Below are 15,442 nucleotides of genomic sequence, written 5' to 3' on the forward strand. Positions count from 1 at the left end.
CTTCAGTTAGATTCCCAGCCTAGTTGGGGGGGAAATTAAAACTGCATATACAACACACACACACACCAAAGTAAAAGCCACAAAATCATAGGAAAATAAATACTGGCAAGAATAAACTATATCTAAAAAGCACGCACTCACAAAAAGGGGGCACTGACAGGACATATTTCCCTGGCCCTGGGAGGACAAATTAATAGATTCAACTAACTAAAAAGAAATGAAAATAAAAACAGAGAAAATGACAAAGCAATTTCAAATAACGACCAATTCAGGATCTTGGTGGAAGGATAAAAAGAGGCAGTGTTAATAGGCATTGTCAACACCAGGCACACAGGGCACTGGTTGCATAGCTCAATCAAGATCTGGTGCATTTCACCCATTTCTGCAGCTATTTTTTCAGAAATATAAATTATATTCAAGTTCCCCTTCCCAATCTTCCCAGTTTACATGCTCAAGGGGTCACTATTAACAAATTGCTCTTCAAGAACAGGAAAATCAAGCATCACTGCCAAACAACCCTTCATACATCATCCAGAAATTAACCTGTTTTTGGTTGGGACTAACCTAGTAAGTTTGGAACCAAAATTGGTTTGATGACAATTATTCTGTTCCTTCCATCCTTACTTCATGGATTGTTGAGCAAAACAGAAGTCTGTTCCAGTGAACATGAATTTGTTAATCATAAATAGTAGTGTAGATACTTATGAAATACACTTTGTTATATCAATATTCTGATTTTTTTTTCCTGGTTCTTGGCTATTAATTTATTTTTGTACAAGAACCCAAGAGATCACTATTTTAAATAAGCTGTTGTTTCTTACTTATTACAGTTGGATCTCTATCAGTGGGCTAAACATTCATGGACTGGAGAATCTGTGGATGGCCCTGCCCAGTTGTCATCAATGGCAGTGCATGCATGCAGCTGTACTAAAATGGCCTTGCACACACCAGCATTGATTGACAGTAATGGGACTTGAGGTCCCACATTTTTTGATATCCGCAGGGGGAGCTCTTCCTGAAAATGAAGGCCAATTGCATAATAATACAGTTGTCTTGTTTTTGTTTTGTAATACATCCAAACAAGTATTTCTTACCTTATTGACTAAGATTTCTTGTGGCCTCTTCCAGGAACTCACTTTTAAAGAAGGAGGAAGTTCAATTTTTCCTTCTGGGTCTTCAAAGAAATGCTAGGTGAAATATTAAATTACAAAAACACTGTATGTTGTTACATGTTGTTAAGCTGGATTCAATTTATGGTCACCTTATGAATGATTATATATTTGATGAATTAAGCAAATGAAAGTCAGCCAATCATAACTAACTTATCCCAGATTCATTTTATGCAGACTGGAGAGTTGTCTGCATGAGCAATAAAATGTAGTTTTACCCCATTTTGAAACGATGCACATGGCAAATATGGGAGGAATCCAGGACGAAGCTGCACACCAGGGTTAAACACCAGAGCAAAATAAATCCCACCTTGCTCTGGTTCAAGCCAGAGTGAACTATTGCACTAGTGAGTGGACTAGGAGCCGGTGTGGAGATGGGGAAGGGGCCAGGGGAAAGAGGGCACGTATGGGGGGGCTCCATTACCATGCTGTTCCAGTGCGTCACTAGGCGCACAAATGCTCCGTTCAGAAAGTCAATTGTGCAATCAAGTAGGCAGTTGCAGAGCCAGTTGCAGAGAGTGTTGAATGGGCTGGCACAGTGAGGCAGGATGAGAGAGGCAACTGGTGGCTGCTAGTGGTGCGTCCATGCACGTGTGTGCATTTGTTTGGGACAGAAGAGGAAAAAAATGGTTCTGCACAGCTTGTACTGGCGAGTACTGCATTTTGGCAGGTCTAAAATGGGTTTGTCATATCAGAAGAAAGACAGTGTGTACTGCCCATGGATGTCTGGCCCATTGTGGAAGCTGGCAGTGTGGTCAGTGGGTTTTACCTGAGAGTTGGGAAACCCCGGAAGCAAGCCTGCTTTCCCCCTCTGCTCAGGCCCTTAGTCTTGCCTATTTTTAATGACCAATACAAGACAGAAACACTACAAGTTGCGATTTGAATGTACAAGAAGTCTGAAGAGTAATAACGGTTTAAAAGATGGGTTTAAGAAGATTAACTAATTAAGTGATACTAGGGAATCTACTGCAAGATTACTCAAATTTAGTAGGCAAACTTACTAAAAGAGGACTTTTTCCTGATTTATCTTTTTCTTTTCCACCTTTCCCTGCATCCCACTTCTCTGCATTGATATCAGCTTCATTCCATTCTGGCCAGATAGGAAATCTTCCCCTCCTTCCCTCAAATAAAGCACCCTGAGGGCTCACACCTGAGGCTGATCCAGAAAGAAACCAAGGTCTGAAAGAAAGTGAGAACACAAAAATATCTTGCATTTCTTTTGGAGTGTTATATGACAATAACATTACATATTTATTTATTCTAATTTAAACTTAATTAATGTTGATGAGTTTGATTTCTTTTTCAAATGTCAGGTAATTAGCATCTCTAAAAATAAAAGAGAATGCTTTACTTCAGTAGTTTACTTTGGTCATTGTCTACCATCATACATTGTCAATGATAGACGCATCAGATTTTCTTAAAGGGAGTTTATTCCAAGGTCATAAAACCATTATTAGATTTATTAACACAGCAGTAGCACATTTAGTTGATTTTTGTTTGCACTGCACAGGATGGGATACTGGAAAACTACTTCTGAATGTGTTTTATCAAGAAAGGCCAAATAAGAGACAATCCAAAATGAAAGAATGAAGTAGTGCTAGTTAGATGAGACTCCCAGGCCAGAAGGCATTCAACCAGCTGTTGGAGTTGAACAACCTCTGTAATGCTGCAACTTCGAAAGCTTGCAACATATATTTTGTGCATTTGGTTGGTCCCATAAAGATATCACTGTTTTGTGGATTTTGGATGTTGTTATAATTTGCTACATGGCTGACATGGCTACCCCTTTGATTTCGTGAATCTTGCAGACAAGTTCTCTTGTTTTACCTTTTGTTGTCATCTTTTGGTTTTGCTGCATTGGTTATTATACAGTAGCAGTTCTCTTAGACTTTTTCCTTGTGCGTAAGTTGCTGAACTGTTGCATTCAGGAATCTGAACCTATTTCTGTAACTTTTTTTCTTTTGTTTCTTATCTGTCCTTAACTATTTTTCCTTGTTCTTTAAATTCTATAGAACTGTTCTTCATTTTGGCATGGCGGTTAGTTTAAGTAATAAGCTTTTCTCTAATTTTCCATATTAACAGTTCATGGTCTGTGCCAAAATTTGCTTCTGGTCTTGGTTTTGCAGAGAGAATGGAGTTTCTTTATTTACTGCTTCCACTTATGTAGCCTATTTGTAACTACATTTTATTACTTTATTGGTTTAATTAATACACAACACATGTATTTTGTGAAAGATGGGAGAGATATAACAAGTCACACGTATCAGTTCACCATACATACACTCACACGCATGCGTACAAACACACATGCTGGATTCAAGTTGACATTCAGATGCATCTACTTTCAGATGGGCCAGACACTTAGTTTCTTTTAAAACAAACAAACAAATGCTTAGAATCCAGGCTAGCTAATGCTACTAATGCAGGGTGAACAAATGGATGAACAGATGTCATAGCTGCAAAGGAGTATAAGGCATTGCAAAATGTAGGACATTCAAGAAAAATGTAGGACATCACAAAATTAAACACTCATACAAATATAAATTCATGCTTCTTAGGTATTCTCAAAATGGAGACATTTTAATCCACAGATTTTGGCATCTACGGGGGGGGGGGGGGGGGACCAAAACCCCACCAGAACCAAAAAACACACTGTATACAGAACTACACTCTTAGCTCCTCAATAATATGCATACAAGCAAAGACCAACTAACCAAAAGGGAAGAAAAAAAACTATCCTTTTTTTTTTGCCAAGAGGAGTGATAGTTTTACTTGAAATATGTCTTTATAGATAAAAAATGTCACTTAATAGATGAGAACAAGCTGCCATCAACCTCTTGATTTAAATTTGCTATCTACAGTTCAGCAGAAGCTAAACTTAAATATTCCTTGACAGCTGAGGCCAGAAGGCTTAGCTGGTGGTTTGTTGAAGTAAAAGAGAGATACAGTACATTGTCCTGACCTGACATCCTTTCACATAGGGTTTTGTATAAAACCTCATAGATCCCTAAGATCTCAATCATGTTATAGGTAGACATCTGATAACCTGGTTAACATCAATCAGTAAAGCAATGTAGAAACATTTGCTGTCACTGGGTTCTTGGTTGAATGGTTTCTTCTTCTTCATACTAGAAGGCAGCAATATATTCTCCTGGCAAAAAAGATACTAAACCTGAAAGCTGCTATCTGATAAACCTGAAAGTGACAAATGGCATGGTCAGTCACATGTAAAATATGCTTTTGGTAGGTGGGCTTCAAAAAGGGCAAATCAGCTGGTCTTCAGCTACTTTGCAGAAAAATATACAGATTATTCTGAAAATGGAATATACTGTACATGCAAACTCAGTTAATAGGTAGATGTTTCTGGGCATTACTTCTTTAACAGAAAATGTGGCACCAGAGGCAAAGATGACATGGAAAGTATAATATAGGTTGCTACAACACTAAAAAGAACAGTTCAAAATGTTTCAACAAATGTTTTATTCAACACTTAAAACATTGTCAGGTGAAATGAAGCAGCCAGTTCAGGTAAATCTTGTATAAAAGATAAAAATACGTTGAACCTTCTACAGACCACTTGAAGGCTTTTTCAAAAATGAATCCAGGCATGACTTTGTCTTCTACCAGCCTCCCACTCTTCTTATGATTTCCATTCTGGTTGTCAAACTTACAGGCTTATCATATTGGGAGGAAGGAAGGCTTTTATTTTTGTTGTTGGTGGTGTAGAATTCTATTCTTTCCCAGCTCAAGCTTTGTATCTTGCCTGTTTACCACACACACACACACACACACACACACACACACACATCTGCAGTCTGACACTAAAAGTAAATGGGCTAGTCAAGCATTCTATATGTTGCTGTTGTTGCTGCTGTGTGCCTTCAAGTCATTTCCAACTTATGACAACCCTAAGGCAACCCTATCACAAGGCTTTCTTGACAAGATTTGTGTCCTTTAAGTTGTTTCTGACTTAAGCAAACCCTAAGGTAAACATGGTTTCCTGGAGCGAAGAGTGTGTGATTCACCCAAGATCATTCATTGGGTTTTCATGGCTGAGCAGGAATACAAACCCTGATCTCCAGTGTCTTGGTCCAACACTCAAACCACTACACCATGCTAGCACATACAGTAATATAGTCTAGTCTTGATAAGAAAATGTTAACAGTCACTTTTGAAAGTGGAGTAGATAAATGCTCGGAAGACTAATGCATCAGTGGCACCTAAATACACACAACTGCTCAAAGTGCATGTTCCATTTACCAAACACTGGGATGACTATCATCATCTTGCCCTAAGACATCTGGCTAGAATCAGATTGCTGGGATTGGTGGCTCTTTGGCCCAACCCAAGCTACACTTTAGAGCACCTCTTAGGTTCTTACTAACCAGGCACATTTGAGTAACTCAGATTAAGCTATAAAATCACACTTCAGTACTTCTAGAAAACAGCAAAGTAGGTCATTTTCTAAGATTATCCACAAGTGCTTCCTAACCACATGGACACTCTTACCAAACAAGCTTTCTTTTGGATGAAAAGAGATACATATTCAAGAACCAAGAAATGGATTAGACAGCTTTCTGATGTAGCAACATACAGTACTCAGTTTTCAATTAGTGTGAAAGGTATCAAGCAGGAAAGAAATAAAAGGACTGGCAATCTCCTCTCACAGTAGAGATTGAGAACTTCATGTGACTTTGATCAACACCAAAGTTGCTGAAAGTCAAGCTATTTCTGTATAGATTAATTAAGTCTCAGAGGAATCCAGATTTTTTTTAAAAAAAATGGCTTATTATAAATGTTTATCCAGACATCCCTAGAGAATAATGTGTCATCTAGCATTTTTAGATACCAAACTGAAAGTAATGAAAACCAAAGTTAGAACATAGGTCCAAGCAAACTGTTGTGTTTATAACAGTACTGTATCTCTTATAGGGAGCATGTAAATGTGACACATATCAGTATGCAATCATGCAATAAATGTATACAGGAGGAGAGTTTGTAGTCCCAAGATGTGGACTTGTGGATTTGCAACCATAAGGAAAGCCCAGATCAATGAACAACAGATCGTACAGCTCAGCAATCTACACTATTTCCAAGAATTGCCAGACAGCTGTTTCTTGGAAACCCACAGAGTGCTAAGTAAAAAGGTTTTTCCACGCTGCATGGTGGCTGAGGAATTCTGGCAGCTGTAATCTAAAACATATCTTTTCCAGGCTCTGCTTCATATAAACTGAAGCACTGAGGTTCCTCTCTCAGCTATTATAGTCAATAGCCATTAATACCAACGTGGGTTTTAATAAAGCATTTTAAAGCTATCTAAGGTGCATTACAGATGGCTGGAAAGCGGTGGTCTGCCCGCGCCATCATTAGCGGTGGTGAGAAGCTCCAGCGGCCAAACCGCGAGGCTTCCCGCCACCGCTAAGAAGTGCCAAAATGACGCTTCTTCTTGCGTCGCGGAAATGACGCGGCAAGGCACCAATGGCGCACTCGCTGCATCATTTCTGCGGTGCAATGTTTGGACGCTACGCGGTGCGACGTCCGGACACTACACATCCGCAACGTCAACATGGCGGCCCCGTCTGTATAGGGCGCCGCCATTTTGTACGCGCAGAGCGCGTACTAGGTTTAGGGGCATGAAGAAGTCATGCCCCTTCCTAACCCTAGTACGCACTCTGCGCGTACTATATGCCCAAGCGGAATGGGCCTTAGCTACTGACCACCAGTACATGCTGGGTGATGAATTCCATAAATTAACTATGCTGCCGTGAATAAATGGGCAGTCAATTTCACTGGACAGGTGGCAAGTCTAATGAAAGCCATATATAGATTTTGACTACTTAGTAACCCCTACAGCTCTCTATTTCTGTTGGCTAAAAGATGTGTCTTTGGTTTAATTGTGGGGTGAATTGGCCAATTTGTTGTGCATTTTGTGATAAAAGCATGGCAGTTGGAGAGAAAAGTATTTCTGTTGGCTAAAAGATGTGGATGCTTTGTCCTGTGAAGGCTTAAGTCAGCCATTTTTCAAAATGACCACCAAACACACCCTTATCTTTAAAGAAAAAGGAAGCAGCAGCCAAGAATTTATCTCCTGCAAGGAGAGTTGTAAAAACAATGCAACTGAATGATTGACCTTACACTACAGTGTGCTTTTATAAAGAATGTTTTCAGCAATGATACATGGTAGCTTTTGCTGAAACAAACAATTCAAATTTGGGCATAGACACAGGTATTGTATTTATTTTTTACTAAAACACGTTTAACCAATAAAGATATGTTTTTTTAAAAATATATATATCCCAAGGTGATAAAATTGTACTATGAAAATGAAGTACATGCATGAAGTTTTATGCTTTTGAATCTCTTTGATAAAGGTGACAATGTAAACATGTCGATGTAAAGACATGCATGATGCCAAATGATGTAGACTTGAATGTTCATTGTATTGTTAGAAGGTTCTTACAATGTGAAACATCAAAAATATCAATTTAAACAAATAAAAATCAGTGCCGAGATGTATATTCTGCTCAGTAAACTTGATAGAAACAGAAATGACCTTTCATCTTTATTAATGTGCAGGTTCGTTAAACAAGGTACTGGGTAATACCACCTAATAAAGCATTTAAACACACCATATAACTTGTGTCAAATAAAGTCATCCTCATTTTTTTTTCATACACTGCACTTGTGCTGGCTGCCATTTTGAAAAATTGCCACCAGCAACTTTAGGAGCCAAATGAATCCCTTCACTATCCAAATCTCTTTAATATTCAGTAAGCAATTCTGCACCAGATGTCATGCTTTTACAACAAAAAGCACAATTCTTTTCAGTTATTCCACCTTGACTATAAAGCATGTGACAGATACTCTACAAATCACCCTAACTAGGTTTTCTTGGAACACAGTACAATTATCTGTAGTGCAGCTATATATTCCAGACAGGAGGAAAAAATAGTGTAACAGAAGGAGAACTGATTGCAGAGTGAAAATCTTACATGCAGACTGACTTCTCATCCATGACAATAAGATTAGTCACTATATTTCACACTAACCTACCACTGTTTTAAGGATAAAATGAAGGGGAAGACATATATCACTCTAAGCTCCTTCCAAGCTCCTACACGGAAGGACTAATGGATATCTAAAAGGATTTTCCAAACCCTGTTACCCTACTCATTCAAGGTCTTAAGTACCAGCTTCAAATTCTAGGCGAACAGGTGTCAGAGCAACAAAGTGGTTTTACTAAACACCTTCAAAGTATATACTGTATGGAAGATTGAAGATAAAGTATCAACAAAAACAAACATTAATGGACAAGAGTTAGTTATTACATATCTGTAAACATAAGGGATTTGTTTGATGCAAAAAACATCCTTCCGGCAACCCAAAAGATTATTGTATACAATACCTGAGCATTACTAGATTGCCAATAAAGAAATCAAATAAACAATGTAACTGGAAGCAGAAAATGGAAACGCTCCATTCTCTCTGCAAAAACAAGACCAGAAGCAGACCTTGCCACAGACCATGAACTGTTAATATAAAAAATAATGGTAAAGCTAAACAAGTACACTAAATCACAGCATAAGCATACAATTGAAATAACAACCTTGTAGAACTTGTGTTTAATGAACAGATTTTCATGATTAAGCCTAATTGACTGAGATGCAGAACAACTCACTTTTCTGAGTTCAGAAGAATGCAAAGGATTGCATTGTCTCAGAGAACCATCTGAGAAGAATGAATCAAGGAAGAATTCAAAGAAGAAAGCCAAAGAGAAAGAAAAGCATCACTGCATAACAGATGGAACAGTTGAGAACAAGCAAGAAGTAAAAGGTAACATAAATGGGGTGACAAAACTCTTCAGCAGTGGATAAAACTGATCAGCAATTTGTGCATAAAGACAAAGAGAACCACAGTGGACCCTTGTTATACACTGAGGTTTGGTTCTAAGATCCCCCACGGATAACAAAATCCTTGGACGCTCAAGTCCCATTAAATACAATGGCATAGCAAAATGGTGTCTCTTTAATAAAATGGAAAGTCAAGGTTTGCTATTTGAAATTTATACTTTTTTTGAACATTTTCAAACTGGTGATGCTTGAATCCGTGTATAAGAAGGGCAGACTGTATTATAATAATCAGTCCAAAGAAATAGAAGACAACAAAAACACAGAATGAGAGATCTCTTCCACAAGAGTCAAGAAACCAATGAGGATGCTGTATGACTAACAGAGAAATGAAAAAATGCTCAAGAAAAAAATATAATGGATGGGAGCAATAAACTGAAGGACTATATGAAAGAGTGCTTGTTATCAGCTTCGGCTGATACGCCAGTGGCACCCCTACCTGGAGCAGCAGGACCTAGAAACGGTTGTACATGCTCTAGTAACCCTTTGCCTTGATTTCTGCAATGCGCTTTACATGGGGCAACCTTTGTGCCACATCCGGAAGCTCCAATTGATACAAAACATGGCAGCCAGACTGGTCACTGGAAAATCCAAGTTCGACCATATTACACTTATTTTAAAATCACTACATTGGCTCCCTATTAGCTTCCGGACACAGTACAAGGTGTTGGTTATCACCTATAAAGCCTTAGATGGCCTGGATCCAGTCTACTTGAAGGAATGCCTCCTCCCATACAATCCTTCCCACACACTCAGATCCTCCGGGAAAAACCTCTTACAATCTAGAAAGACCAGGCTAGCAGTGACTTCCCGGAGGCCCTTCTCTGTCACCTCTCCAAAAACTTGGAATGAATAACCTGCCGGAAGAGATTCGCCAATTATCATCACTTGGTTTTTAAAAAGGCGACAAAAACCTTTCTTTTCCGGCAGGCCTTCCCTGATTGATAATGTCCAGAACCACTTGAATCCCAATCCTTTTATTATTTTTCTTATTCGTTGTTTGTTTATTAATTTTGTCCTATTGTTATGTATTTTTAACCATGTTTTATTGTTTAATTTTATACTTGGGAGGGAGGGTTGGGCCGGGGTCTTGTGGGGCTTGTTGTTTTTATTGTTTTATATTGTATGAACTCTGCTGTTACCCGCCTTGATCCTCAAAGCGGAAGAGGCGGGATATAAATACATATTTTATGTATAATTATTATTAGAAAAGAAAGATTGCCAGATTTCTTCAAAGAAGAACATTTTGATGACAAACCCACAATTTTAGGAAACAAAGTGAAAGTTGCTCTCAAAGCAGACCAACAAAGCTGCTTCTGTCTACAGACGCAGAAGCCATCCAAGTTCTAACATAAATCTGCCAACAAATATGGAAAACAAAACTTCCAGTCGTCCACAGACTGGAAATGCTCTGTATACATCCCTGCCCATACGGAAGGTGAGATCAGGGATTGTAGTAACTATTGGGCCATTGCATTAATTTCCCATGTAAGCAGAGTGACACTCAACATTTTACTACAAAGACTTTTACAACATCTGGAACAAGAACTGCCAGATGTCCAAGCTAGATTAAAAAAGAAAGAAAGAAAGAAGAGGAATTAGAGATCATATTGCAAACATATTCTGGCTACACCATTGAATTACAGAAGAAAATCTGCCTCTGCTTTATAGATTACAGAAAGCCTCTCATTGCACAGATCATGAAAAACTATAGATTGAGCTAAAAGAAATGAGTGTGCCACAACATTTGATTGTTCTGATGGGAAAGCTATACAAGACCTACTGTCAAGACAGAATACAGAGAAGCATAATGATTTGTAATTGGCAAGAAGATTAAACAAGGCTGCATGTTACACCCTATTAATTCAATGTATTTGCAGAACACATCATAATGAAAGTGGTATTAGACTCAGAGGAAGGCACTTTGAACATCTGAGGGCAAGCATTATCCATTTAAGATATAGGTGTGCACAATATTACTGACAGGAAATATCAAAAACTTGGAATGGCTATGGTTGAAGATGAAGAAAATACAAAAGCAGGGTTTCAGCTGAACATTAACAAAACAAAAATAATAACTGCAGATGATTTTTGTAACATTAAAGTGGATAATGAAGATACAGAAATAGTTAAAGTTTCTTGGTTCATTCATTAATCATATTAGGGACTGTAGACAAGTAATAAGAAGACGAAGACTAAGAATAAAAAAAAACTAAATAAGAACCTCAAGACACATAAAGATATATCACCAAGTACCAAAAAAGAATCATCTATCCCAGAGTATTTCCAGTTTTGATGTACATTTGTTAAAGCTGGACAGTGAAGAAAGCTGACAGGAAAACAACTGACTCATTTGAAATGTGGAGTTGTGCAGATAACATGGACTGCCAGAAATAGACCCCCCAAAAGGGGGGGGGGGGTCAAGAGCAAACCAAGTGTGAACTGACCCTAGATGCTGGAAGGCTATTGTAGAATCATAGAGTTGGAAGAGACTGCAGTCCAACCCCTTTCTGCCATGCAGGAACTCTCAGTCAAAACACTCCCTAGATGTCCAACCATCCTCTCTTTAAAGACCTCCAAGGAAGGAGACTCCACTCCATTCCGAGGGAGTGCATTCCACTGTCGAACAGCCCTCACTGTCAGGAAGTTCCTCCTAATGTTCAGGTGGAATCTCTTTTCCTGTAGCTTGCATCCATTGTTCCGGGTCCTGTTCTCTGGAGCAGCAGAAAACAAGCTTGCTCCCTCTTCAATATGACATCCCTTCAAATATTTAAACAGGGCGATCATATCACCTCTTAACCTTCTTTTCTCCAGGCTAAACATCCCCAGCTCCCTAAGTCGCTCCTCATAAGGCATAATGGTTTCCAGGCCCTTCACCATTTTAGTCGCCCTCCTTTGGACACGCTCCAGTTTCTCAATGTCCTTTTTGAATTGTGGTGCCCAGAACTGGATACAATATTCCAGGTGGGGGCTGACCAGAGCAGAATACAGTGGCACTATTACTTCCCTTGAGCTAGACAATATACTTCTATTGATGCAGCTTAGAATCGCATTGGCCTTGTTAGCTGCCGCATTGCACTCTTGACTCATGTTCAACTTGTGGTCTACTTGGACTCCTAGATCCCTTTCACATGTAGCCTCCTTAAGCCAGGGTCACCCATCCTATGGCTGTGCATTTCATTTTTTGTTGTGTTAGTGCACTATGTAACATTTTTCTGTGTTGAGGCTCCGCTCTGGGCCCCACAACAACTCCCAGAATTCCATAGCCTTGAGCCAGATAACGAGTTAAAGCGGGGCCAAACCAGGTTATTTCTGCAGCCTTTGGTCCCTCCCTGCAAACTGGGAAAGGGAGAAAGGAGGAGGAGGAGGAGGAGGCTGCTGTTTAGAGGCGAAAAGGCGCCTTACTCTTTGAAAGGGAGGCCTGGCTGGAGGACGTTGTTCGTCTTCAGCACTTCCTTCTTCTTGGCCAACTTCGACATCGTGGCCGCTTCCTCGAAAGAGCAGGCCTCAGCGTTCCCTCCGTTGCTAGGAGACGCTCCCGGATGTCACCCTGGACCGTAGAGATAGGAACGAAGGCCAGATAGCGGAGAGGGTAGAGCACTTCCGGTATATAGAGCTAGGAAGTTATAGACAACAGCACCATTTCACTTGTTGTTGTTGTGTGCCTCCAAGTCATTTTTTACTTATGGCGATCCTCTCCTAAGGCTTCCTTGGCCAGGCTCTTTAGAAAAGGCTTTGCCATGCTCTCAGGCGGAGAGAGTGTCCACATTACTCTTACTGTGCTGCTATCCCACTTTTACTGCTCTGGCTGCCTCCCGTTGCATTCTGGGGTTTGTAGTTCAGTGAGGCCTAAGACCTCTCTGGCTGAGGATTTTAAACGCCTCCTCCTTTAAACTGCAAATCCCAGAATGCAACAGGAGGCAGTGGAAACCCAGCACTGTACGAGTCTGGTGCAGTGATCTAGTGAGACTGGTCCAAGCTCACCCCCTTGGCCAGACTTTATGTCAGAGCTGGCGTTTGAACCCTGGTCTCCAGTTATTTCTGGCTCATGCGGACCTATCAAGGGGTTTTCTTGGCAAGATTTGTTCAGAGGGGCTTTACCTTGGCCTCCCTCTGAGGCTGAGAGAATTCAAAGACTGGGAAATGTAGGGGATCAAGAGTGTAAAGCCGTGGCCGCCAAGCTGTGCTCTTTAAAAGGCTTTTGGAATTCACCTGAGGCTTCTGGGAGCTGGAGTCCAAAATCTCTTACAGGGCACAGTTTGGGACCACTGGTGTAAAGGGATCTGTAGTACCATTCAGGCAGACTGAAAGAGAAAAGTTGGTAGCATGAGCCTTGGTAAACGAAAGATCCAAAACACACTGCAGAAACAATCCAGTTTGAGACCGCTTTAACTGACCTGGCTCAATGCTAGGGAATTCTGGGAACTGTAGTGTTTGTGAGACATTTAGGCCTTCTTTGTCAGACAGAGCTCTGGTGCCATAATAAACTACAGTTCCCAGGATTCCTTAGCGCTGAGCCAGGGCAGTTAAAGCGGTCTCAAACTGGATCATTTCTTCAGTGAGTTTTTGGACCCTGAATCTACTTTCTCAGAAGCATGTGGAAGTGGGCTCAGGTCTACCAAAGCCAGAGTGATCAGAGGTCATAGCCATGAAGGAGGACGAGGCAATGCAAAATGTAGGACCTTCAAGAAAAATGGAGGACATGACCAACTCAGAACCAAAAACACTCATAGAAATGTAAATTTGTGCTTCTTAAGCCATACTCAAAATAGAGGACATTTTGGAATTCCTTCTGGACAGAAGGCTAAAATGTAGGACAGACCCTGGAGAAAGGAGGACCTCTAGTCATGCTACTGACTTCACAGACTCTTTAGCGAGTGCTTAAGTGCACTCATAAGCGGTATAGAAATGTACTTGCTATTGCTATAACTCTTCTCTTTTGGTTAGTCTGAGGCTGAGAGAGTATGGCTTGCCCTGGGCCACCAAGTGTATTAGGATTTGAACCCTGGTCTCCAGAGTCGTAGTCCAATGCTTTTCTTATTAGCGCTTCTGGTCTGGAACAGAACTGGAGCACCACTGTATTTATTTTATAATGTATTTATTGTACTTGTGTCCCGCCTTTTTCTCAGTGTGGCTCCTTCGTTTGTTTCCTTGGAAGTTTTGTACCATTAACATTTACAGTGCTCCCTTATTATTCACTGGCATTGGGTCCCAAGACCCTCCGTAGACAACAGAATTCGTGGATGCTCAAGTCCCATTAACTACAATAGCACAGCAAAAAAATATCCCGTATATAAAATGGGAAATCAAGGTTTGCTATTTTGAATTTATACTTTTTGGGGAATATTTTCAAGACATGGATGCTTGAATCCATGGATAAATAATCCGTGGATAAGGAGGGCTGGCTGTACAGTTACAATAGCATCCCAAATCCACAAAACAGTTGTTACAATATCATCCAATATCCACCTTTATTGGACCAACCCAATGCACAACATTCGTGCTGCAAGCTTTGGAGGCTTCAAGCTACAGCTCCAATGAGCAGAAAGGTGGGCAGGGAGGCAGAAAGTTCAAATCCCATGGCTCCATTCACTTGAACGTGGTGAGGGTCTGAGAGGTGACACAGAGGATGCTTCTATACAGTAAAAATAATGCAGTTTGACACCACTTTTAGTGCTTGTATTCCCTATTACCATCTATAGATGTGAGAACTGACTGGACAGTTAAGAAAGAAGATAGGAAGAAAATCAATTCATTTGAGATGTGGTGCTTACTGAGGATCCCATGGGCAGCCAAAAAGACAAACAGATGGATCATAGAGAAGATCAACCCAGAAATTTCCCTGGAAGCCAAGGTGACAAAACTGAGGCTGTCTTACTTTGGACACACCATGTGAAGGCATGAATCACTGGAAAAGACAATAATGCTAGGAAAGGTGGAGGGAAGTAGAAAGAGAGGAAGGCCCCATGCTAGATGGATGCACTCTATTAAGGAGTTCATGGGTCCAAAGCTGCAGGACTTGAGCAGAGTAGTGGAGGATGGGATCTTGGAAATGCATCACCCACAGGGCTGCCATGGGTTGAGATTGACTCGAGGGCAGTTAACAAGCTCCATACTATGGAATCCTGGGATTTGTAGTTTCACAAGGCCTTAGGCTTCTCTGCTAAAGAGTGCTTGTGTCTCACTAAACTACAAACCCCAGGATTGTGTAGGATGACAGTTAAAATGGCGTCCAACTGCATTATTTACAGTGTAGATGCACCCCGTAGACTTGCCTGTATTATCTTGGCATGAGATTTGATTTTAATTTTTACCTTTTTGTTCTGCGTGATTTTTTAAAATGTGTCCCAACTGCAAAGGAAGACA

General features: G+C 40.3%; 1 protein-coding gene across 1 annotated transcript in view; it reads right to left on the reverse strand.

The window, feature by feature from the left end:
- The window catches only part of ADGB (androglobin), a 95,238-nt gene extending 82,600 nt beyond the window's left edge, over window positions 1-12,638 (reverse strand). Inside the window, exons 1-3 of the mRNA XM_042446472.1 lie at window positions 12,482-12,638; window positions 2,171-2,348; window positions 1,095-1,187 (exon numbers count right to left, since the gene is read on the reverse strand). Coding sequence (XP_042302406.1) covers window positions 1,095-1,187; window positions 2,171-2,348; window positions 12,482-12,555 — 345 coding nt within the window. The 5' untranslated portion in view covers window positions 12,556-12,638. The remainder of the gene's footprint in view (window positions 1-1,094; window positions 1,188-2,170; window positions 2,349-12,481) is intronic.
- Between the last annotated feature and the right edge of the window lie 2,804 nt (window positions 12,639-15,442).

Source organism: Sceloporus undulatus, chromosome 1, assembly GCF_019175285.1.
Source record: "Sceloporus undulatus isolate JIND9_A2432 ecotype Alabama chromosome 1, SceUnd_v1.1, whole genome shotgun sequence".
Taxonomy (NCBI): domain Eukaryota; kingdom Metazoa; phylum Chordata; class Lepidosauria; order Squamata; family Phrynosomatidae; genus Sceloporus; species Sceloporus undulatus.